General features: G+C 41.4%; 1 protein-coding gene across 1 annotated transcript in view; it reads right to left on the bottom strand.

Annotated features, from left to right (window-relative positions):
• Window positions 1-24928, bottom strand: part of TAFA4 (TAFA chemokine like family member 4) — a 68046-nt gene that overhangs the window by 16894 nt on the left and 26224 nt on the right. The window contains exon 3 of the mRNA XM_033517562.1: window positions 24190-24305. Within this exon, the coding sequence (XP_033373453.1) occupies window positions 24190-24305 (116 nt within the window). The remainder of the gene's footprint in view (window positions 1-24189; window positions 24306-24928) is intronic.

Below are 24928 nucleotides of genomic sequence, written 5' to 3' on the forward strand. Positions count from 1 at the left end.
CACAATAAAACATAATCACAAGGAAATAAAGTCAGAATCAACCTGGTAATTGTTTCCCATAGGCCCACATTTAAACTCCTGACCCCAACTTACACTGCTAATGACAGAACCATAATTTAAAGGTCAGAATTCAGAAGCTGTCAGGGCCTGTACATTTCCTATCTTACACTGACGACTCTCTGTCAAAGCTTCACCATTAATACTTCTTTTTCTTTTCAATATTCTGCAGCTCTCTTGAGCCTCTCGACTTTCACTTTTTAATCTTCTTTACCTAAGAATAAAGGTGCAAGACTAAAATTTTAACATTGCAGTCACAGTCTGTAACCCAAGAAAATCCCAGCAGGGTGCAGTTCAAAGAGCCAAATGTGGAGATCTCTGCTCTGTAACTGGGCATGCACAAGTGGGTGCTGCCATAACACACAAACTGTGCTCATCTCTCACCTTATTTCCTCCATGCCATTTGTATTATTAACCCTATTATTCTATGCAACAAAAAGTTGTTTTTGAAGTCAGTATTCAGCTTGTTCTACACAATTTTTATTTTTTTTTCATTTGGCAATATAGCAACAATAAAGATATTTCACCCAGGCTTAAATATGAATTACTTCACAAAAGCTGCTTGCTTGAATCTGTACAGACAGAAATGAAATGAAAGAATGATCAGTTAAAACATTATATTTTTTGTTCCACACACCCCTTTCCAAGCATCCAGCTCTTCTTCCATTCTTATTAAAATTGACAGTCCTTGACAATGATTAGGTAGATTTTCCATTTTAATTAAGCCACTCAGCTTGAAGTGAAAAGTTAAAACATAATGGCACAGAAGCCACTGTATCCTGTAATATGTACCACAGGAACAAACTGCAGAGTAGCATCAAAAGCCTTCCCCCACACCATGTCATAGCTTTGACAGAAAGAGACTACAACTCTGGGAGAAAGTCCGAGAGTCTGATCCTTAAATCAAATTCAGTCTTCACTGCCATCACTCAAAGGACTAAGAGAGCTCTTGGCTCTTGCAGAGTATTGTATTTGGAAGGGGATTTTTGACCATGAGATGGAAATTTGTCCCCCAATAAGGGAGCACATTTATTTTGTGATGCAGGAGATGCAATACTAGCATTTCCCTGTGCCTGTAGGAAACCAGACAGACACTGGCTTAGCTCCAGGACACTTGACAAAGCATATTTGGATTAGAAGCTCAGAGGAGTTAGAATTGAAGGGGAAGTCTCAAATTCCCAAGGGCTTTTAAATTATTGGTTCTTATGTTAGCAATGAAATCCATTTGAAATCAACCGCAATTAGATGGTTAAATAGCAGGAAGACACTTGGATATTTTTCTAGATGTTGGCCAGAAGAAAATTAATCATGCATGTAATTCTGAAAAGGAGATTTACTTCATTGGCCACAGAAGAGAGGGATTGCTCTTTTTAGCAGGAACACTTGTAACAACTGGCCAAGCTGCAGAAACAACATAGTGAAATTGTCCCTTGAAAGTATCCCAGGCTGCTTTTCAGATTTGACAAAGCTTCATCCTTACAAGAAAACAACAGGCTTCCTCACCTGGTGAATTTTCCCTTGGCCCTAATAAGACTATCAGCAAATGCAGAGATGAATTAGAATAGTCATTAAGGAGACAGAGCATAAAAAATGAGCCACAGGAAAGGTCAGAGCAACGAGGGTGAATGAAGAAGAGCACGTGCCCTGTCACTGCTGCTGCAGATGTGAAGGAAACAGCCAAGGGAGAGAAGCAGATGTTCCTCTTAAAGCTGTGCAAATTTCATGGCTGCTTTCAAGGATAATGGAGCAGCCATAGGTGGCAGGAGAGGACATGTCATTACCTTCTGCAGTGCTGGTTAGGCTCCCCCAAGAGCCATTGACTTTAACAGCAATGCTCCACCATCTCCTGTCTGAGGAAGTTAAAGGTGACCTGGTACAGTTGTCACTAGTTTCATTCTTTCCACAAGGATGGTACTCTAAATAAAGCAGTTGGGTTTTCCTCTAGCAATCAACATATTAAAAAAAAATTAAAGCTTTTAACAGTTTTTTCTGATAATATTCTCAAAAAAATAAATTTCAACCCACAGTTCATGCAGAGATTTTTTACCCTTAAAAATTGTTTTGACTTTAACTCACTAGAAAACAGTTTCTGCCAGTGTGGGTGGCTTTTCTTGATCTCAAAACACACATTGCTTTGCAACATTAATTGTCAGAATAGTAGATAGCTTTGAAAATCCATGGACATTGTGAGATTATATTCAGTGTCTTTTTGATACTTCCTTCATCTCAGTGTCTCAGCAGGGACAGGCTGGGAGGCAGCTATGGTTTGCAATAGCTGTTCCTACAGAGCAGCAGCAGTTCCATAATTCCTCTGCAAGACCCCTTGCTGGAAGGTGCTGAGAAGGCAGGAAAAGGTCAGTTTAGTGTGCAGTGAATCCCTGCAGCAGGAGACAGTGACAGCTGCATTGGTGCCACTGTCTGGAATGAGCTGCCAGCTGCTCCACAGCCCCGCACAACACACTTGTGGGATAGCCCATGGAAAAAGACTTCCCTTCCATTCACACCTGCTCAACTCCTGTTATTTTCAAAGCTTCTCAGGATGCTGTGTGGGGTTGGACTGCCTCCCTCACACTGTTCTTTGAGCCTTTAAACGTGGACTTCCAGCAGTCTCTGCTTTAAACAGGAGCTGCTTTCCTGCCTCCTGCTGCTGGGCTCCCTCCAGTGCCCAGGGCAGAGGACTCGTGTCCAGCAGCATCCTCACTGCCCAGCAGCAGGAACCTGCCTGCAATCACATTCATCTCCCTCAGTCAGCACAGCCCAAGAAAACAGCAGAAATTCTGTCTCCTGTCTGGATAAGAGGGAAGGAGACAGTCAGAGAGAAAACCACAGCCACGGCAATTTTTCTTCAGTGAATTTGTACTTATCAGCAGCCCTGAAAGCTCCAGCTCACTGCAAACCCAGCACCTGTCTGAGGGCACTTCCCAACAGCAGCAGGCAGGTCTGGCTTAGGGACAACAACCTGGAGGGAAAAGACTCTATCTCATTACTAATCCATCGAGGCTTCTTGATCTTATGTGATTGCATCTCGTAATTATTTGTGAGTGCCTCTTTCGAGCACAAGAAATTACAAGACTTTCTTTATAGTGACTGTCCACCTTCAGAGCAGGCAAACCTGACCAGTTGAGATTAAACAATATAATTAACAGGCTGATTTCTGCACTACCACTTCCCTGAAGAGAACTCAATTGTCAGCACACTGACAGCTCTGGCTAGCCCAGTTTAATTCTACCTTGGCAAACAGAACTTTAAAGGAAAATAACTCACCCACTTGAACAGCCATGACTTTTCTTTAATGAAATAGCCTGAGTCCTGTAATGCAAAAAATACCTACATTTCTGTATTTAATAAAAATATGAGTTTTGCTTAACAAATATTATAAAATTTTATTGTTAGGGAACAGGCATGGTGGTATTCAACAAGACAAAGCAGAAATAGAAATGGCTTTTCCAAAGTCTTTTGTTATTTTGTATGTAATTAAGTGCCTGCAAGCTTTCTGTTTAAATACTTCTAACAAAGTCATTTACTTTTTACTCCTAAATTACACGTGAAATATGTAGTAATTTTAATTTCAGTCTCCAGCAAACTGCTTCTGAGAATGCAAAAATGGCAGTACAGGATCTAAGGTAAAATTTCCCTTTTAGTTTTGGGCAAAGGTTAAGGGAGAGACACAAAATGTGGAGGACTTAGAAGATTCTAAAATGAGTATAAAAAACTTAGTGGGCTTAAAACAGGAAAATACAGTAAAAGATACATTCCACTGTGAATCAGTGGCTGTGATAAGGCAGGATACATCTAGAAAGAATATTTTAATTCATCCTGAAATCGATGGCAGATGGCCTGAGGTTATCATAAATATGTACAGTTTGGAAGTAGCCTTAGCTGAGAAGGGATCTGGCTTCAGCAACAAAGCCCCAGAAGAGTTCACTTACAAACAAGAAAACAGGTTTCTCTCTATCCTATTCCAAGCACTCTGTGTTCTGTGAGGCTGCAAAATAATGATTTGTCTTTAATCACAATTCAAAACTACACAGCAAACCAGACCAATGAGCTGACAGTAAACGTGCCCAAAATTTGACCTGGCCATGTACAGAGTGTTCCTAACTCCAAGTTATGCAAACCAATATTTACAAGGCTCAGCACCAGAGAGAATTAGACCTTCAGATATTAAAGACTTCATTTAGAGTGTTCTACTTTTACCTGAAGGAAATTTGCCATGCAAGTCTCCTAAAAAAAGGGGAGCACCAGAAACCCAGCACCCACAGTTTCACATGGGGTGAGTAAATTTCAGCTTCACCGGTTCCTCAGAGGCTCTTAACTCTAAAACATCCTAGAGACAAGAGCTGGACAAGTAAAATGTCACAAAGATGTGATTCCCCCCGGTACCAGGATGACTCCAAGGAAGGAAATGTCCACATGGGAGTCCCTGAGCCAAACATTCTTCCCTGCTGGTGGATGGGATAGCTGAGGAAAAGTATGATAATCATAAAATCATCTAATCATGGATAGGTTTGGATTAGAAGGGACCTGAAAAAATCACCTAGTTCCAACCTGCCTGCCCTGGGAAGGGACTCCTTTCTCCAGATCAGGTTGCTCCAAACCCTCTCCAATCTGGCCTTGGACAGTTCCAGGGATGGGGCAGCCACAGCTTCTTTGGGCAAGCACCCACACAGTCAAGAATTTCTCCCCAATACCCCATCTAAAGCTGCTCTCTTTCAGTTTGAAGCCATTCCCCCTTGGCTTGTCACTACAGGCCTTTGTAAATTAGTCTTTTATCGTCTCTCTCATACCCCCCTTCAGTCCTCCCAAGGGTTTCTCTCCACAGAGCCCAGAGCACAGTGTTCTGATGGACCCAGCTGGCAAATGATTTCCAGAAAAGAGCTTGGAGGTTTCAAGTATGTCTTCCAAACTCACTGCAGCAGTGGGGCACCTGAAGGCCTGAATTTCATATGAATTCCACTCCCTACAGAAGTTTTAGGTATAATTACCTTAAATTTCAAGTACCTTACTTATCAATAGCAAAATCTCAGACCACCAACACCCTCCTTTCGCTACAAAGGCTGCCCTTTTTCACTCCTCCTGAAACCTATTGAACCTGTGAGCCAGGGAGGATTTGTTCCCAGTGTGTCCTGACTTCACATTTATTCTTTCACACAGGCAAGGCACTGAGAGCACAGAATTGCCACCTGTGGGTATCTTTTACAAGCGAGGGAACAGCAGGGTGTGTCAAAAGAAGAACTCAGCTCCCTTCCTACTGAGAACTATTCCACTTTTCAGTTTGTACTCATTAAATTCCACTAACTATTAGACATGAAATCAGACATGTTATTTGGCAACTAACCTGACATCTATTTGCAATGGTCTAGAAAAAAACCCAGCATTATTTCTCCTTCAGGAAAGCATTTTGGTCTCTAAGATTAAAAGGTGCAGTCTTTTGAAAATCATAACTCATTTCTCCTTTCATTTATTTAGGATTGTTGACATTTTATCAGGAACTTCAGTAATATATTGTTATTCAAAAAACACTGAAGTTGGGTGAGAGAGAATAGATTTCTATTTCTTCTAGCATTCCTGTCAGTTGAAAAATAGAAAAAAAAAAATTTAGGTAACTTTTTACACGTCCATCAAATTTCAGAAAAAAATCTGGTCAGTAGAGAAGAAAAATCTGTTAATCTAGACCCCATAAAACCTGAAAATACTGCAAGTGCAGAAACAAACATGTGCATGAAACAACCTTGTCAAAATTGGGACTACCCTCTTTAAAAGGGTTTCTCACCTCATATTTCTCCTTCCTAGCCTTATGAGAACAGAGCTATGACTGATCATGATTCACAGCTTAAAGCACAGGTGAGTTTCATGTGAAGGGGGGGTGGCAATTACCAGGATGAATAGATTCTGTGTTAGAGATCCAGCATGATGCCAGTCCCACCCATTAGCCTTTGTCAGCTTCTGAGTAATTTTAAGCATCGGTGTAGGGGTGGATTATAAGGCAGTTCATGTTTTATGGCACACAGACCATTGGGGGAGTCTGTTAGGAATGGAGAACAGCTTTTTTTGCAGGATTCTGTAAATGGTTTCCTCAGGTATCTTCACACAGCGAGGTGCTGCTCTCATGGAGGCTGAGCAGGGACCCTTTTCTCTCAGCTGACACCTCAGACCATACAACAACATGGAAAGTGATGAGTTAAAATACTGAAAAACAATCCTGGAGCAGGGAGTGACCAGCTTCTGGCTAGAGGCAGAGAGAAAACACAGGACCTGTGCTGCTTTCAGCAAGCAATCAGGCCTGGGTGTAAAGGTAAATGCCACATGGTTTGTGTGCTGTCTTCAGAAGCACTGAACCAAGACAGGCAATTAGGCAAAATGAGAATGGACTCAGTGAAACAATTTGTTATTTGTTTATTATTCACTAACATCTGATAGAGACTCCACAGAAACAAAATCCCTTCCTGGAGGTCTTTGCCTTGCTTAGAACTCATTACCCCAGAGACTGGAGATATCACTGATGCTATTTTAATCCACTAAGCTGCTGTTGCTTAGCTATGTGGCAAGGCTTATAAAACTCTGCTCTGCACAAAGCAAAATCTTCTCTCTCCTGGCAAGAAGTCCTTGAACTTGGTTTGAATCTCTAGCAAGTCAGACTATGGCAAAATGACTAGTCATAATAGCAGTGCAGGATAATGCCTTATATTTCCAAATTTGAGGTTTTGCTGTAGTGTATTAGTGCACATCCAGCAGCTCTTGTCACCAATAATTACTATCCCACAGCAACTACACTAAAGTACCCACCAATTAACTAATTTCATTTTGACAGTTTTAGAAGCAGAAGAGGAGAAATATTGATGTCTCCGAAGCACAGTCAGCAGCTGACACACATCTTCTCTCTATCCAAAGGAGCTGCTGTCAAATGAATTGCTTAAAAAGGTATTTGAGGTGGTTCTATAGAATACAGCAAAGATGCACTGCAGAGCCTCCTGCAAGTATTAATTCTTGGGGTGCTATTAAGGTTGGTACAAATGGAAAATACTCCTTGATGGCAAGAAATGACAACCTGAGAAAAGCAGCATTTAGAGATGGCCAGTGTTTTAAAGGCTGAGCAAGTTTTGAGAATAGACATTTCCTCTAAAAAATAAAGCAAATCTTGACTTTTTCAGCAATACGCACTAAATATTTAATAAGGGATCCTGGAGCTCAGGAAGGTTTAAGACACTGTGTTAGAATATTGAACTAATAAGCTCCTCCAGTAAGCCTCTAAATACGTATAGTTAAGCATTACCTAGTTTATTTTAATTATTTAACACAGAGACTGAAGGAGGTTAATGTGACCCAGAGGACTTGTTTATGTTGAAAACTATTGCCTCTCCTTACTCAAAAATCTGCATGCTGAGCTGCATCAGAGCACAGAGCTACAAGGGAGCCATAAGGAATAGAGGTTTACAGCTGCCTTCCAACACCAGGATGGGAGTGTTTGCACCAGGGCTGTGCCTGCATGGAGACACAGCCCATAAACAAAGTCAGGCCCATTAATTTTATTTACATCACTTGGAAAACTAATAAACTTAAGTTAGAGGTATAGCTGAGAATGCTCTAGATGATGGGGGTTATTGCTTGTTTCCAAAATTTAGTTTTAGAAATATAAAAGTCCTCATAATTTACTCTTCAGTTCACAAATCCTAACAGCTAGTGGTCCTTCTCTTTCTTCAGGCTATGGACGATACTTCACTTGGATCTTCAGCCAGGTCCTCCAGCTACCAGAGGAGAGAAAGCTGCCTTCACTAAGCCACAGAAAACAAAGAAATAACTCAAACCACCCTGGGAAATCCAAATGATAGAGGATAGGTACTAAACATTATGGAGAGAAAACCGGCTTTGCAGTCTTCCACATCCATACAAAAAGGAGGAGATGAGGGAAAGGCAACTATTCATGGCCCTCATGAGGGAAGAAGGGGAATAATCCAGTTTAAGCAATGCCAACTAAAACCCAGCATATTCACCTGGATATCTCTTCTTTAGAAAGACTAATAGCTAGTCTTGCTTAAGTAAAAGGCTTGAGTTTCATTTTAACTGGGTATCTCATTTATCAAAAGAAATCTTGTTCAACATTTGTCCTTGGGAATGCCAGCACAAGCTGAGGCTTATGCTCCTTCTTACACATGGAATGTAAAATCATCCATCTCATGCACAGGATAACGTGCCAATGGCAAACATGGCTTAGCTCTGCAGTGTCTCTGTCCCACAGCAATGTTCAGAGCCATCATTTTGATTCTATAAACTGGTATTTATAAAATAAAGGTTGTTAACAAACTAAGGAGAAAAGCCACTGAGAGCAGAAGTCAGGGGAATCAGGTGGCAGAGGGAAGGCACTGGAGTTCACTGTGCTAATGGAGTCATATGCACTCAGAAAAGAACATATAATGAAAATTTTGCATATGTGTTTCCTAGAAACAAAGAATCCTCTGTGCTACAGCAATCCTATCAGCAGATCCACGCACAAAGCTCTGTGCTGCTCTACCTTTGGAGATCTACTGGCTTAAAACTGCAGAATCCTGCCCAAAAGGATGGTGAACCCCTATTTCAGCTTCACAAGAGACCTGCTCTGCCAGGGGTGAGCCCTTCTCACCACCACCATCACCTTCCTGGAGGTTGTAAACACGGGTGACCATGACTGTGCTTTGATTCTAACTCATTGCTCTGCTTGGGTGAAAGGTGTGGTATCCTTAAACCTTCAGGAGATCCAGGCACCTAAATTCCAAGGCTCTTCAATTTCCAAGATTTAAATAAGTTTGGGTTTGTTCTTTGGAGCTTTGCCCTCTAGAAAAACAGAGCTTCATGAAAATTACACAGTAATCTCACAGTAAAAACAACCTGATTTTCGAACAAAGCTGAGGTAAAATGATGCAAAACATCCAAGTAACATCAACATCATCTTCAATCACCTAAAAATCTCAGTACTGAGGAAATCAATGGGGCAGAAACTCATCCACACAAAAAGAATATAATAATTAGTGATTCAAATGTTTTATCTGAGAGTGAACCCAGGGGGTACTGAGTCTTTTTTAACCCCAGTCCTGAATAAAAATAGCATGCTTAAGTCTTAATTTTGTTGGCTTATTTTTCCTTTTCTGCAGGAATTTCATTAGTGCTTTCCTTTAAAGCTCTCCCAGAACTCGGTTATGTGCCCGGAGAGCTTTTAAAGGAAAAGCGCTTACTCGCTTGGCATCTCCCTCCAGCCCCTCCTAGCTCTAATTACAAGGTACAGATTAAAAATACAAATTAGTTCTATCATTGCATCCTCGGCCTTTTGGGAAAAAAGAAAATAAAAAAAAAGGAAGGAAAAAAAAAAAACCAAAAACACATACAGCAAAAACATAAATAAAACCCAAAGAAAAAACAAAAACCAAAAAAAAACAACAGTGGAGCATCCAACCTAAGGTAAAATGTTGAAGTCAGCAGCTTGTACTGGGAGAGGGGGAAGAAAAGATGAAGCCCCATTTAAAAAAAAAAAATTAGTACAAAGCTCACATGCCCGTGGCAGTCCTGCTTGAGTACAAGGCTGTGCAGCATGCAGGTGACATAATTAGGTCACTGGGGGCAAGGCTTCTTAGAACTATTATATAAAGAAATCCATGAAAGTTCTCAAATTACACACCTTCCAGGTTTCAAGGTTCAAAAGAGCAACTCTGCAAGCAACCTGGTGTAAGTCCTTCCTGGCAGTACAAAGCATTGCTGTTCTATGATCTTGTGAACTAGTTGCTTTCCATCATTCTGTTCTCAGCTTGAAATTATTTATGGGATCCTGCTAAACATATTTTATAACTTTGTCACTGAACACAAAACAACATTAAAGAAATTAAAGGTGAGCTACTATTTATGTTTCCCTGTAATTTGAGGATGAGGAATAACATTGTTCATGTAACAAATGTGACTAATAAGAGACTTTCCAGGTGGGATTTTCAGAAGACTCTTAAGGGAGCACTGAAAGCAATGACCTTTTCCTGTTCAGCATTTGCTGATGATATCTAATGGATGATATTTAATCCAGTGGATGATATCTAATTCATGATATCTCAAAGGGTTAATATCTAATAATCAAAATTTAATGGAACCCAAGTGTGATTGGATGCTCACACCTGAGAACAGCACAAGTTGTGCTGGGAGGGATGGACCCCAGTGTTTGGGGCATGGTCTGCACTGACAAAAACCTCTGCTGGCCCAGCACTCTCAAAAATAATTGGGGAGTCACTGTAAAATAACATCTGTCCTTTAGAACTTTCAGTCCTTCAGGGCTAAGGAGTGTTTGAAATTCAAGGTGCACACATGGTTCCCCATTAGGAAAGCACTGTGAAATAGAGTCTCACTAAACTCAGCAAACCACAGCAATCTCCTGTTCTCTGCAGCTGTCCCAGTTCCATTTACTCTGAAGCATTTCCTAATCAATTCACAACATGCTGGACTGTTGGATTGACAAATATCAGAATAAACAAGAGCAAATTGAAATGGAACCAACCAAAGAGAAGAAATAACTTGCTTAGGACAGAAACCAAGTATTGTTCTTATCAAATGTAGCCAATCCCAATATTGGGAACAAGACACCAGCATCAGGATGAGCTTAACAGCAGCCTGTCTACACCAGTGTTACCACTGCATAAATCATCTCTTGATTACACTGCACCATTTCATAATGAATGTACAGGACCAACTCCCAATACACTTCTAAGCTGTGCCCTTAAAACTTCCAAACTCCCCTAAAACTCCCCAGTTTCATTTGAATTATTTTATGTGTCTGCCAGCTAGAGCTGTTCTGTCCTCTCCATGGATATTCCATCTTCTGTCACCTGGAGCATACACAGCACTCTCCCACAGGGCCAGGCACAGACCTAGATTAATAATGCTAATGAAATATCTTCCCTGGATGGCACAATTAACCCTAACTAAGGGAACCTCTTTATTTTTAAAAAATTCTCCTTCAAAGTAATTTTTCCTTTAGGCTTTTAAGCCAACCAGATAAATCCAACAGCTGGGAGAGTCATGTAAATCAAAGAGCCCCAATTTCCATAGTGCAGCATCAGATAATACATTCAGCCAGTGCTGGTGTTGATAAGTTTGAAAGAGTTTTGTGCCACTGTATCTGCAAGCAAGTTCAGAAGGAGGTGAACAAGTTGCCAAAATCTTGTTTCATTCCAAGATTAAGGGCTGTAACAGAGGTCGAGCCTGTACCACCTCCAAGCCTGCATTTTTTTTTCCATATAGCAATTTTCCTCACTTCATTGTCTCCATATTCTTGCCTGAAACCATCATAAAGACCTGTGGCTGGGATTAAGTCTCTTCTACATATCCAAAAGGAAATGCTGTGGATTTACTGTTAATAATTCAACATTTATTGCCCTGCTGTTCTAGGGAAATAATCTGTTCTGATCTCATATTTCCTGCTTGCAACAAACACCACTATCATTGCAACCACTTAATGCCATATTCACACCCTAGTAAACACAAGTATTTTCTCTTAAACTTTGAACCACCCCCAGAGTTCTAAGTTGATACTTGCTAAAATATATCTTGCTGTCAGCTACAGTATTTACTAATTAGCCAAGAACAACTTTAAAATATGCATTGACTCTCAACATTTAGTTGCAAGGGACCAGATGCTAAAAATTAAAAGGCTCCATTTGGTTGATTGAAGTTGAGGCTCTACTTAGATACCCAAAATGTTACTAACATTTGAATTTTAACTTTTGTGAGACTTTTATCATGTAGAAGAGAGAGCCTTAACTGCACAAATCTCTTTTCTGTCACAGTACAGAGTCTGCACACAAATAGCTAAAAAATACAGCAGTGACACTGAGGTGAACTGCCCACACTTTCATCCTAATAAATTGTTATCCTTGGAGTTGAGCTAGATCTCATTTAAATACTGGCACACATATAAAGTATTGCAGGTCCAAGCACTAAGCATAAAATCATGACATTTTGTTATGAAACATTTAGTTATTATGTACATTTATAAATGCTACACATCTTGATGCTATACAAGATGCTGTTACAAATTTTAAGAAACATAATTTACATTTTAAATAGACTCAGAAATTCAGATATGGCAGGATACTAACATGAGGATTGTGGGTCTGCTCAAGGTCAAACCTAATTACAAACCCAGCTAAGATGAGGATCATTTTTTAAGCAGCGCGAAATTAAATTATTTGTCAGCACTATCAGGCAGTAAATACCTGCCTGTTTTAATTGCTATTGATACAGCCTAATAAAACTTGGAAAGGAAATGCTCAGGCTCAATTTCATTTCCCTTCCCAGGCCAAGATCAGCCAGCCAAGCAGCAGGTTGGGCTGGTCCTACCCACAGCAGGGCCATGTCCCCTTCTCCCTGCTCCTGGAAAATCTGCACAGCAGCACAGCTCTTGGACACCCAGGAAACTAAAGACTGAGCTGTGCCTCTCCTGGATACACAGAGGCAAATAAAAGATTAAGCAGAGAGAAAATTCCATGGAAAGCCAGCTGTGGGGATGCGCTCTAAGGGGAGCTGCTGCCATCCAGCGGGGCTCAGCGCAGGCAGAGCTGGAGAGAGAGCCACGGGCACAGGGATGCTCCTCCTGCACCTCCCCGGCCTTGCCCAGCTCGGCTCAAGCTCGCAGAGAAAGTAAAATAAAGCAGGTGCTGAAAAAGAGGCCCCTGTAAGAGTCTGCTCCTTCTGCACGAGGGTAAAAGAGGCACCTCCTGCCCGGACTTGCTCCTGGCGCTGCCCGAGAAATCGCTCCATTGACTCCATCCTCTTCCATCCTGCAGCTCCTGAGCTGCTTTAAGATGCTGGAGCTGAGAGAGGAATGGAGACACAGAGCTTTGTAATGTGCAGGATCCTATCTATCTCACATCAGCACAAATTCCAAGTCTTCAGATCTAGAATTTCATTGCACTTAAAATGGAAGTTCAGCACACACCTTGCATAAACCCATTTGAAAGATCCTAGTGGCTGCTAATCTGCTGTGATAGGTATCTAAATATCTTGTTAAATCTAGCTTTAAAAGCCTGTATCTGGCTTGTTTCAGTACTTGGGAGAATATATGTGGAGCAAAATGAGACTTTGATATTCTGCTATCTACTTATCATCTCCTCATAGATAACAGAGGGGCTAAAAACTTGTAAATTATAGCATAACATTTTCATTATCAACATCATTACTTGTGGATGATGAAGCAGAGACAGTGACAACGATTTAAAGCCAACTGAAATTGTCAGGGTACCGTCTACAGGGAAATTTATGAAGATAAATTTCTGATGCTAATAGGACTCCACAGCAAGACATCAATGGCACAAACTCCTCCAAACCAAGGAGAGTGGGAGGGAAGCAGAGGGAAAGTGGGCTGACTTGGGACCAGGAAAGAGGAAAGGACAAAGCTTTCCTGAGCAGTTTAGCTGCAGAATCAGTACTCTGCTCTGTGAGAATGTGAGATGCTGCTGAGACAGAGGAACAAGTGTCAGTATTTTCTTATACCTTCGTGTTTCCTGTAAAATTGCTACAAGAAACATAAAATGATTGTTTGTCCACTTTTAATTTAACCCATCTTTAAATCCCTCTACACAGAATTCTCCAGTGGTGTAGCAGTCAACAAAGAAGTGGATGATGCTTTATTTTTGGTGTATGGGGGGACACAGGTGAACTGTGACTCATAAGCAACACTTACCAGTACCTGATATTCAACTACACCGCTGACAGAATGGGAGAATTATAATTCACATTTCATCTGGTTGGATTATCTTGGGGGTTTTGTAACAGTTGGAAAGCCTGACACGTTGTCCTCCCTGTACAGTCAACCTCCCAGAAAAGCAGGGGCACAACCAGAACTCCTCCACTCTCCAGAAAATCCTGAGTGCTATAAAAACCACTCCACTGGAGCCACAGGCAACAGCCAGGGCTGCCCTGTAATTACAGGCTGTACATGTCACCAAGTCAGCTTTTACAGGGAGTCTGCAAGGGTGTCTGCCTTGATTTGCTGCCATATGTTCAGTCCAGCTCTGTCTGAGCAAGACACCCAGTGACTGAGTGCTTAATTTCAGGAGGACTCATTTAGGATAGCTGTGTTTTGTCAGTAAAGAAGTATCCCTGATTTGCCTCTGTACCAAAACACAGTGAGCCCACTGACCTGTTAAAAAAGTTAATTGGAACATTAAAGTCCTGATAATTCACACACCCCTACAAACAAGACTTGCACAGCACCTAACATGAAGAATAAGCTGAGCTTTGCACATCCCTACTGTGTTACTTCTCAGGTGCTTTTTAAACTTTAGCACTTATTTGGATGCAGGACCTCAGACTTAACTGAAAATGTACAATATATTATTTGATTCTAGTCAAGAGGTTATGTAATCATTAGTGCAGACCTATTTATCTCCCCCTCGTTTCATCATTCTGGAATTTAAATCTATTTTTTTGAATTTCAATTGGCTTATCAAGTGTTCAATGACATCATGAAATCCTCTCTGCACTGAAAGGGATTTCTGCCTTTTTTCTTCCTTGAAGACTCACGTCCTGTTCACTCTATCATGCAGTCCTTTCACAAAGCAGATAGCTTAACTCATCAGATTTATGTAAAAAAGACTAAATAGCTCTCATTGCCCCAGAGAGCACTTTGCAATTGGATGCTGTTTTTACACACACTCTTACTGAAGCATGGTGTTTATCCTTGTGATTTTCATAGTGATTCCTTTTTATATTCAGAATTACTTTGTGATTTTCATAGTGATTCCTTTTTATATTCAGAATTACTCTGTTTCATGTTTTATTTAGCCTGTGTTATGATGTGGATGATCCCTTCTCTGCTGGAGGCCAGTTCTTGCTGCCCCTCAGCTCCAGGTACACAGGTGCTCCCTGTGCTTCACACTGCATGAAACGAGGGTCAGCCAATGGGCACACAATGCTTGTGCTCTCACCTCACTCACCTGAGACTCTAGGACCCCATTTCTTCTCTCCCCATCCCCAGAGCCACGTAGAAAACCAGTTTCTCCTCACCATGCTAATATAAGATCAGTGGCAATTAGCAATATCCACTCAGTGCAACCATCTGCTGAGACTGCCACAAACCAGACATCTCTCCATGGCTTGTCCCCTGACTGAATTCATCACTGCACAACAAGCAGCTTTCCCTTGGTCAAGGAGTGACCCTGCTAATAATATTTATCATCTAACAGATCTCAGACTGAAAGGTCATGTCATATCTCACAAAAAAATTATAGTGAGCAAAACCTAATAAATAAGAATAAATGTCCTTTCTTTGCAGTGCCTTTTGACCAGCTCAGCTAACAGACTGGACTGAGAAATGCTGGAAATAGGTTCAGGAAGGAGCTCCCCAGCCCCTTGCCAGCTCTGACAGGTGTGTGCCTGTGCTGGCCAGCACAGTGCAGTGATGGTATTTGAGGGGGTTGTTTGCACAAATCACAGCCCAGCCACCAAGTCCCAGGCAAGGTAATCTAAACCTGACCCCTGGCTCTGTCCTTTAACCTGTTGGCTCCCAAGACATGGAAGTGTTCACCAGGCACACAAGTGTTTTATCCCCCATCTCTTCATAATCACACTTCCTTTGTAAAGCAGTTCATGCTGCTGACAAACACCTTCAATTGCTTTGATTTGGCTGCCAGAGGAGTTCCCCCAGCAGATCACCACTTATTTAGGCTGCAGAATTTGGGGCAAAGACATTTCTTTTTTTGGAGAGATGGTACAGAGAAAATGCTGAATCACCTTTATTCTCTGATAAACTGGTCCTTCTGCAGCCATAGTTCTTTTTAATGCTGCTTTGATGCCATTCTTGCTACAACCAAAAGAAAAATAGAAATGATTTTGCAAAAAAACCTACTCAGGTTCTGGGTTTGATCCAGAATTCAGTCAATCCAAATCCCTTGATACTGGGGAAGGGTCAGGAAAATTCTTTCACAGTCACTGCTGGATTAGATTTGTTGCCCCAGAAGAGGAAGTATTTTCAGAGTAAACTCTCTTTTGTCTCTAGCTTGGCACAAACTACCATGTGATGCAGTCTGATAAAAGGATGTTTCATTACATTAGCATAGCAGACTTATTTGTCAGTTGCAGACTAATTATCTTGGCTCCTTGTCTGGGGACTGTGGCATCCCTTGCAGTAAATTGCATTTTGCTGAGGGCAGCAATTTTACTCCATTTCTAAAGAATGTCAACACAAGGTTGTGTGGCCTTTTGTATTTCCAAATAAAATATTAAAAATGGGGGGAGAGAAAAGTAGCCCATGTGTCACAGTATTTCAGAGTGAAACATCAAGCTATTGCTTTTTTTTATATCATTTAAACAACAAACACCATTAAACATGGGTCTGATAATAAAATCCATCCTATTGTCTCCATATTTCTGAAACCTTGGAAGAAGAACAAAAGCTAAAAAATTAACTCTATGCAAGTAAATTATTAAACTGTATTGTCAGCAGCCATTCCTAAAAACAGACAACAGAGTTGGACACCCAGCCAAGCAAGTGACAATCCCAAAGAGCAAACTTCCTTTTAACAATATCCATTTAGAAACACTGAAAATAAAATTATCAGCTACATTTCTTTCCCCTCAATGACACAACAGTACCAATTTCCAATAGGGTGCATGTAGAGAACAGCAAGGATCTCTTTCTGCATTCCAGCTCTTTTAGATGAGAAATTTCAGTTGACTTCATTTTGGTTGGGGTTATTTTTTGTTTTGCTTTATTTTTTCCAGTTGGAGGAATACCAGCATCTGCTGAAAGGACTCAGTGGACAGAAATCATTAGCACAGCCACAGTTCATGCCAGACTCAACTCTTGTTGCTGGGGTGAGTTACGTTTGATGCCACAGCCAAGGATGACAACAGATTTCAACTGACATCATATGCTCTTTTCTCAAGTTATATTCTGATTTGGTGTTAATATTTTCAATAAATTATGTTTTCTAAAGACAAATCTGAGGAAACTTAGAAGTAACAAGTGTCAGTGCTGACACACAGTGTTGAGATTTTCCTGTTTGGTCTCCTCTGAAAAGGGCATCTCCTCAACATGGCAAGCCAGGAGACACTTTATGTCCCTTTCAGAGACAACCCAAGGACACAAACAAGGTCAGAGTCTGCTCTTGATCAGCCTTACTTCCTGTTATGCAGAAGGAAATCTCCTTAGAAAAGAAAGGAAGCTGTAGAAGAAGGGATATCCAGAGCACAAAAGATGCTTTAAGGTTTTGCACCCAATCTGAAAATAAAATTAACACAAAAGACTACCTTGGTACATTTAGATTTTTGGTTTCCAATCACTTTAAATTTCATTTTTGCTATCAGGCAAAACCAGCCAACGTGATGCAACACCCTACAAACAGCTATTAACACACCCAGGTCTGCTAAACATAGATCCTAGATCTATGTTTATAGATCTACTCCAGCTAATTTGCAATAGTTTGTGCAGAAAAAGACATCAAAATAAATCTGCCTGTTCCAGAATATTCACTGTATCTTAAGATGCTACTTGAAGAAAGTGCAAGTATAAAACAGAACTGGTATCAGGAGGATGCAAGCAGAAAATAAAGCTAACAGAAATCTTGCCTCACACCTACCTGGTCATTATTTCTCAAAATAACAACATAAATCAAAAGACCATTCATGGACTGCAAGGCATGTGGATGATATCCATAAGGAAAGCAATAGGTGGAAATAAAGGGAATAATAAATAAATAAAGGCCTAACACTAAGCCATGGAACTGTTGATCCTAGAATTTCCCGCTCATAATTTCTGGCACTTCTGGAGTTATTGTTAAAGATTGCCACCCTGGAAGATAATGAATGTCAGGTGTAGCTTCCATCTCCAGTGTGACGAGGAGAGATTACCCTGCTGAAGCCTACAAGACATCTTTAATCTCCTGATTTAGAATCCATTGTCTGCTATCAGTTGTCACTCTCCTGAAGGAATGCGAGAATGCCACCAAACACTGAAAAACAGCTGCAGCAAAGGGCTACCAGCAGCAATCCCCAGGTGCTCTGCCAACAAAACACTTAAATGTTAGTAAGGAAAAAAAAAGAAAGAAAAATTCCTTCTCCAGGTTCTTCCATTATTAATTAAATGTTCACTGGTTTCCAAGAAGAAATGCTTGCTCAAATGTGTCCTTGAAACCAGGCATATCAACACCACAAACTTTCAAAGTTAAAGTCATGGGGCAGCTCTCTGGAGGGGAGAACACTGTGCTTGGCACAAGAGCAGAGCTGGGCACTTCTTGGAGTCAGAGTGGAGCAGTTGGGCCACGTTTGATGCCACAGCCAAGGATGACAACAGATTTCCTGCTCTTAAATACAAGGTGAGTATTTTGTACCCACCCACAGCCAAGTGGGTAAATGAAAGCCACCATGGAGTGTCAGCCTGTCCTAGGCTGCCTCTGAGCCACCCTTCATCAGGGAGCACAGACAAAACCAGACAGCCTAAACCACCAGAAACTGCCCCATTTCCAGGGACATGCATTCAAGCCTGTGCAGACACTCATTTGGGATGAAAGGCCTTACAATTATGGTGAAATGGGACTTTTTTGGGGCAGGCTCTGCACTGCTGTCACAACCAATGGAACTGAAAGGCAGCACAGCTCAGCCAGCGAGCACAGACGTGGTGATCAACAGAAAAACAGGCCCTAAAACAGTTCCCATCCTTCAAAACAGCAGTCATATGCCAAGCACTAAATGGTGAATTCTGTGACAATGTCTGGTTTAAGTGTTAGTGAAATCATAACTATGAAGTTTAACTTTTCTGCTGAGACATATCCAGAGCGGGCTGGAAACTAAATCACAGAAGAATCACAACCTCCCACTTCGGTGGGGTCAGGACTTCATCTTAGGCAGGTCTTTTAATCATTTCAGAGCAAGGAACTCGATGTAAGTCCTTTACATGTCAATCTCTTGCCTTCATCACTCTGGCATCCATCCTCCTAAGGACTCAGTGTATTGACCTCCACGTAAACCCAGAACAGAGCACGTGCTGCTTTCTGTTGTGTCACTTCTCTCAAGTGAACACCAAGGACAAGATCTTCTCCATTCTATTTGTGGATTCACGCTTATCCAACCATTTATTTCTCACACTAGCACAAGGCTATCCATTTGCAATGTAATACTTTTTTTCTGTTATCAGATCTAAGTTTGGGAGAAGTAGATGTAAAAGAAAAGACACAGAGTAAAGAAAGCTTTCCTGCTTAGAGCTTTGGTCAATGGAATATAAAGATTATCTTTAAGGCAGGCAGCAGCCATGTAAAAACAAATGATGCTGTCAATGTAAAATGAATAAAATAAAGACAATATTTTCACAAGCTTTCCCCAATGGCTTTAAAATAAGGTCACTTTGGTGCTGCAGGAAAGAGCTTGGTATCAGCCTCCTGCTCCACAGTTTGACACACTTGGCCTGGCCATTTGTATTAAATGAGATTCTGTCTTCTTTTTATTACAGAATTCCTCCCTCCCACTTTTGATACAATGACATTTGATACCTAAACCTGCACATTTACCAGTTTGTCTGTAATTCTCCCCCTCCCACCCCTCAGCTCCCAGGAATACACCAATCTTTTCACATGCTATCACATTCCGTGCAGTTAAAGTGTACATTCTTGGAAAAATGACACCAGAAGCTACATTTTACCCTAAAAAATAATAAACCAACACTGAATTGTTACTTACTGGTACCATAGCTATGCATCTAATTTAAAGCCATTGTCAAAGTCTGTCACATATATTAAAAGGTCTCATTTTTATTTAAGGAAGAAATTAAAAAAGAAAAATATTTCTTATGCTTTTTTTTCCCTCCTCAAAAATGAGTATACCAGCAAACTTCACACAGAGAATTCTGCTCCTTTTTGTCTTAAAGGGAACCTATTTCTCAAGTGAATTGCCTTCCCTACCTTATTACTTGAAGAGATTACAGTCAGGGTTGTATATTGTAGCCACCCTATATTTAGAAGCTGGGCAATAAACCACATAAATAGCACACTGAATAAAACATTAAGACATAAAAGGAGTTAAATAGAAGGGCTAAAGCTTATTGTGCAGTAACCATGTCTGACCCGTGGAAATACAAAGGGCTCATAATTCAAGTTAGCAAAACGTGGAGTTGGGATTTAAATCAGGGGGAAGCTGGGTGGCTGAGTGTCAGATCCCCTTCCACAGCCTTGCAGGGCCCTCTGGTGGAAACGGGAATCCATCTCACAGCTGCCCAAAAGCACTGCCAGGAAAAAGGATGCTCCAACCCCAAAATAAGAGAAGAACAGGCAGCATGGGTTTTCCCCTGTTTTCTTGAAAACAGCAATATTTCTCATACAAAGCTGCATTTTTCAGCTCTTTCAGAATTTCTCCTCTGACTCCAGTGGGGACAGAGTCTGTCCAAAAGCCCTGAAAGCAGAGAAAGGAAGTCCTGAAAGTTGTGGAAAACTGCAGTTGATGTGGAACATTCTGCCCGAAAATTTAGGCCCTCCAGCAGAGCTGGAAACATTTCAGGTGAGCGTGGTCACATAAAAGAGTCTCCAAAAAGCCAAGATGCAGCAGTAACTCATGGCAGAAACTGTGCCAGCTCAGGGTCTGCAGGGCCAGCCCTCACACCAGCTGACCTGACAAAATGTCTTTTCAATTCTTCTTCATTTGTGACTTGGAGCAGAGAGGTGGAAACAAATCTTTTCTGCTACCGAATGTATGTTGCTTCATCCAACACAGCATGGAATTGATCATGGTATTAGGTACTCAAGAGCCTGAAATACTGCCTGGTTTTAAAAAAAGAAAAAATAAAATGAAGTAAAATTGGTGCTTATGGTTCCCTTAGTTATAGTCAGGGCAAAAGGGAAATTCTCCAGAAGGGAATTCACAGCAACAAAGTCAGATGAACATTCTCATGTTTCTTCTCCACACAGATATACAAGAAGGCTGCTAAAATAATCTGCACAAGCAGCATCTTCAATGCTCTAATGGTGATGAGAAGGGAAATTTCTCCTCTGCCTTTTGACTCTGTCATTCAGGACAATTGCAGTGTTCCAAGGAAAAACAGGCTGTGGCCTCCAAGCTGGATTCAAGACCCAAACTGCTCCAAGGCAAGGGCAGGACTGGCTTGCAGGACTGAACAGCTCTCCCCTGACAGGTATTTGATGGTGGTGAATATTTCAGAGAGCAGAAGAAAGGACCAGGTCTGTCTTACACTTCATTACAGTGTAGAGGCTTCCATTGTAAGAGAGATTGTTCAATGCCATTCTCTCCCACTTTTCAGGAGCTATTCAGGATGGTTATTGGGTCCATAAGATCCAGTCTCTGTCCCTGCCTGAATAGGGCAGACAGCTGTCAAATGTCATTTTTTTCAGGCACCATCTAACATGACCTAGGTCAATAATTGTCTTTTCCCAGATTGGGCTCCTTAATAAAATGGCAATATTTTGGAAAGAAAAAGTCAATTCCCACTTTTCATCTTAAATTCTCTTGTCTGCTCTTAGTTACCAAGGTTGCTTAGCTGTAGCAAGCACACACTCATTTAAAGATGCTGATGATGTCAAGCAAATCACTGGAAACACACTGATTTGTCAGGAGCAGACACAACCTGCTCTGAAAAAGCAGCTCCTCTCAAAGCATCCCAGGCTGGGCACCTCATGCCTCCCAGCTCAGCAGGTACCTGTCAGGTGACAGCTGCTGGACCTAAAGGACAAAGCCTTTGCTGAACCCAAAGCTTGGAGTCATTCCTCTAATGTGCTTCAGGACATTTTACTTTGCAAAATGTAAATGCTGCCTATTGACTGCAAAAATTTTATCTCAATTGCTATCCAAGAACATGCTAATTTGTATGAAATAAATGAGGCTAATTATTTGCTTTCCACAAAACTGGCTCTGCTAAAAGCTCTGAATTATTTGCTTTCCTGATGAACAAGGCAGCACCTTGCTCACATAATAGATTCCATCAGAGATTTGATTATCCATTAGAAGGTCAATCTATGTGTTGTGTCAAGCAGCAAGGATGAGATGAGGCTGGGAAACACAGGTCCTTTGAGGACAGACCCCTAAACCTTCTATATCCTCTACAGTGCCAGGAATCAGATGTAGGGAGCTGGAGAATCAAAAATGGCATCACTGCTTCATCTACCACATGGAACCCAAGTGGGATGGGGGACACTTCAATGTACAAAGGAGGGAAACTCACATTTGGGGAAGAACAGGACACCACAGTCTAAAAAGCTGCATGTAGGCTCCAGCTTCAAGGGCATTGAAACCCAAGGGCATTGTCCATTTGAAAAACAGCTCCAGAGCTGGGCCAAGCTATTGATGAGGAGCTGAACCTTCTCTTAGCTCACCAGAGAAATCACAGCACACAAATATGCTTAAAAGTCAAGCAACATGACTGTGTTTGTGGTACCTCTTTGATAGGGTGGAAGGAGCTCCTGGTGTTAATTTAAGGTATGGTCTCCAGCATTCTGAAATTTTATGCAAAAAATTTTGTCTTGGTTTACATAATGCACTGTGCTCATCATGCAAGGCCACAACACAAGATCACTGCTGTCTTATTACAGGTATTTCCCTTAGGTGCACAGGCAAAGCACATCTTGAAAGGACAAAAATAACATTTCTTCTGACAAGGCTGCTCCCCAAATGACAAAAGCTGCAGAAGGCTCTTCTCCAGGTTTTTCTGCAGTCAGCTCTGAGATGCTCTGCAATTAATCTGTGATTGTGCATAGACCCCACTTCTTCATGAAAGGGATACAACTAATTCCCAGAACAAATATGGGTCATCCCCCACCACTGCATGCACTGGAAGCACTCCTTTGGATCTGCCTCACAGTGCAGTTACTCTCCATCAACTGTGGCTGTATTTTATAGCAAACATGAGCATTGCACAGCCAGGGAAACAGAACTGGTGATGGGGAAAGGCAAGGATGAGGTTTTGCAGCTCTCAGAGACACAGCAGCTACGTGCAGGTCAGTCAGTCCTGCTTGCCAGCTCTGAAGATATTTTGGTGAGCACAGGAGGAGCCTCCAGCTCCTACCTAGACAACCACTGGAAGCAGCCAGGAAAGAGATCAATAGTTTGTCTCTTCTGGAGGATGGAGCCTCTACCAGATGCATCCTCACTTCCCAGCCCTGAGGGGAATGGATGCTAACATTAGACCTGGACCCACAAGAGTCTGGCTCAGAGCTAAGAACATTGCACGTGGATTTGAGGATTTACACCTAATTTAAGAACAGGGCCACATCACAAAGAGTTAAACTTGCAGAAATCCTCAAGCCAGCAAGAAGCTGACCATGGTGCTGAGAACACAGACCCAGAGTGCAGTTTGCAGCCAGAGTTTTGATCTCTCCTGAAAAGCAGCACTGACAGGATATTTTGTTATCTCACCTTTCTCCCTAGAGGGATTGAAGGTGGCACAGTCTTAGCACAGCTATCCCATTTTATTTAGGACAGACACCTTTCCATTAGCACTGGTGCATCTTCATCTCTTTCTGCTTTCAAGCTGATGGCTGCATGATCCTACCAGAGATGTTGCTACAAAAATCCAGTCTGGAAGTCAATCCAGCTTGTTCTAAGCTTTTTCTGACGTTTATAATATGGTAACACATCATGCCTGGTAGGTATTTCCCTACTACAATAGTGCATCCCCTTAAATGCAAGATCTTTGTTTTCCTCACTACGCCAGTTAGGAAAAGGAGAGTGTCACAGGCTGATCTCAGCACAGGTCAGAATTTGTGTCAGTGAAAGAGCTGGCTAACATGAGTCTGAGGGCTTCGATTTATTGCCCACCAGAGCAAGTGATACCACTGTAAAGTCAGTTGATAACGACAGGATTAAGAGGGTGAAGGTAAAAATACATCTCAGAAGGTCTTTGGATAAGGATAAAGCAAAATGACACAAACAAATCCCAAAGTCCAAGCAGTCATGAAGTCACTCCAAAAAGCTCCTGGCAAGCTTCAGTACATAAATAACTAGAGAAAAGCCATGTAAATTTACAATAACTCTTTTTTTTCCTTGGTGGTGGTGTATTTTTAACCTATTTCACTGATTACAACATGCTGTCAACAGCCTCATCAATTATCCATTGCTAGAAAGTGGGCTCTAACATGCTGCAAGTGGTATTAATTGGTCTCAGTAGCACATAATGAGTTTAAAAGCTCCTACCTGTGTGCCCCCGGGGATGGTGACTAGAGGCGGACAACAATTTACAGCAGACCATTAACACATAGACCAGAAAGAGCCAGTCAGACAGAAGCATTGATTTGGCACAGAATCTCATCCTGGAGGCAGAAAAGGAAGCAGTTGAGTGAAAGAACAATGCGAGTAGGGAATAACATAAAAATGATGCGGGGAAGGAACAGCTGAAAGGACGCTGAAGAATAACTAATGTGGCTTATTGCAAGGCAACACTCACAAAATCATATTCATTATTTGGTTGGGATCAATTCTTTGTTAAGGACATTCTATAATTAGAAGCAATGTCTAGCACACATCACATTACCCACAAACACATGTTTATAATAACACATTATTGAGTGCAATACAGTTCCATAAATCTGAGATTCATAGGGATGGGTTCTTTTGTCTTTTATTAAAATCCTGCCACTCTCAAATTTAAACATACAATATTTATGAGTTGTGCTGCCCAAACACACAATATTTGGGAGATTTCCTGGAGATCAGCCTCTTTGCTGAGGGGAAAACACTCACAAAGCAGCACCTCAGTCAAACATGCAAGGACTCACTTCTCTGCCAGGGTGCTGGAAACTGCATTTCAGAAAACATTTGCTCTGAAGAAGGTGTTGCTAATCTTATTCATGTTATTCTCAGAGCTAAGATCCCAAATACTCCCTAATTTTTCTGCAAATATCTACAATTAAATCCCTCAATAGCTTGTGTTATG

The sequence above is a fragment of the Parus major genome, chromosome 12 (genome assembly GCF_001522545.3).
Source record: "Parus major isolate Abel chromosome 12, Parus_major1.1, whole genome shotgun sequence".
Lineage (NCBI taxonomy): Eukaryota > Metazoa > Chordata > Aves > Passeriformes > Paridae > Parus > Parus major.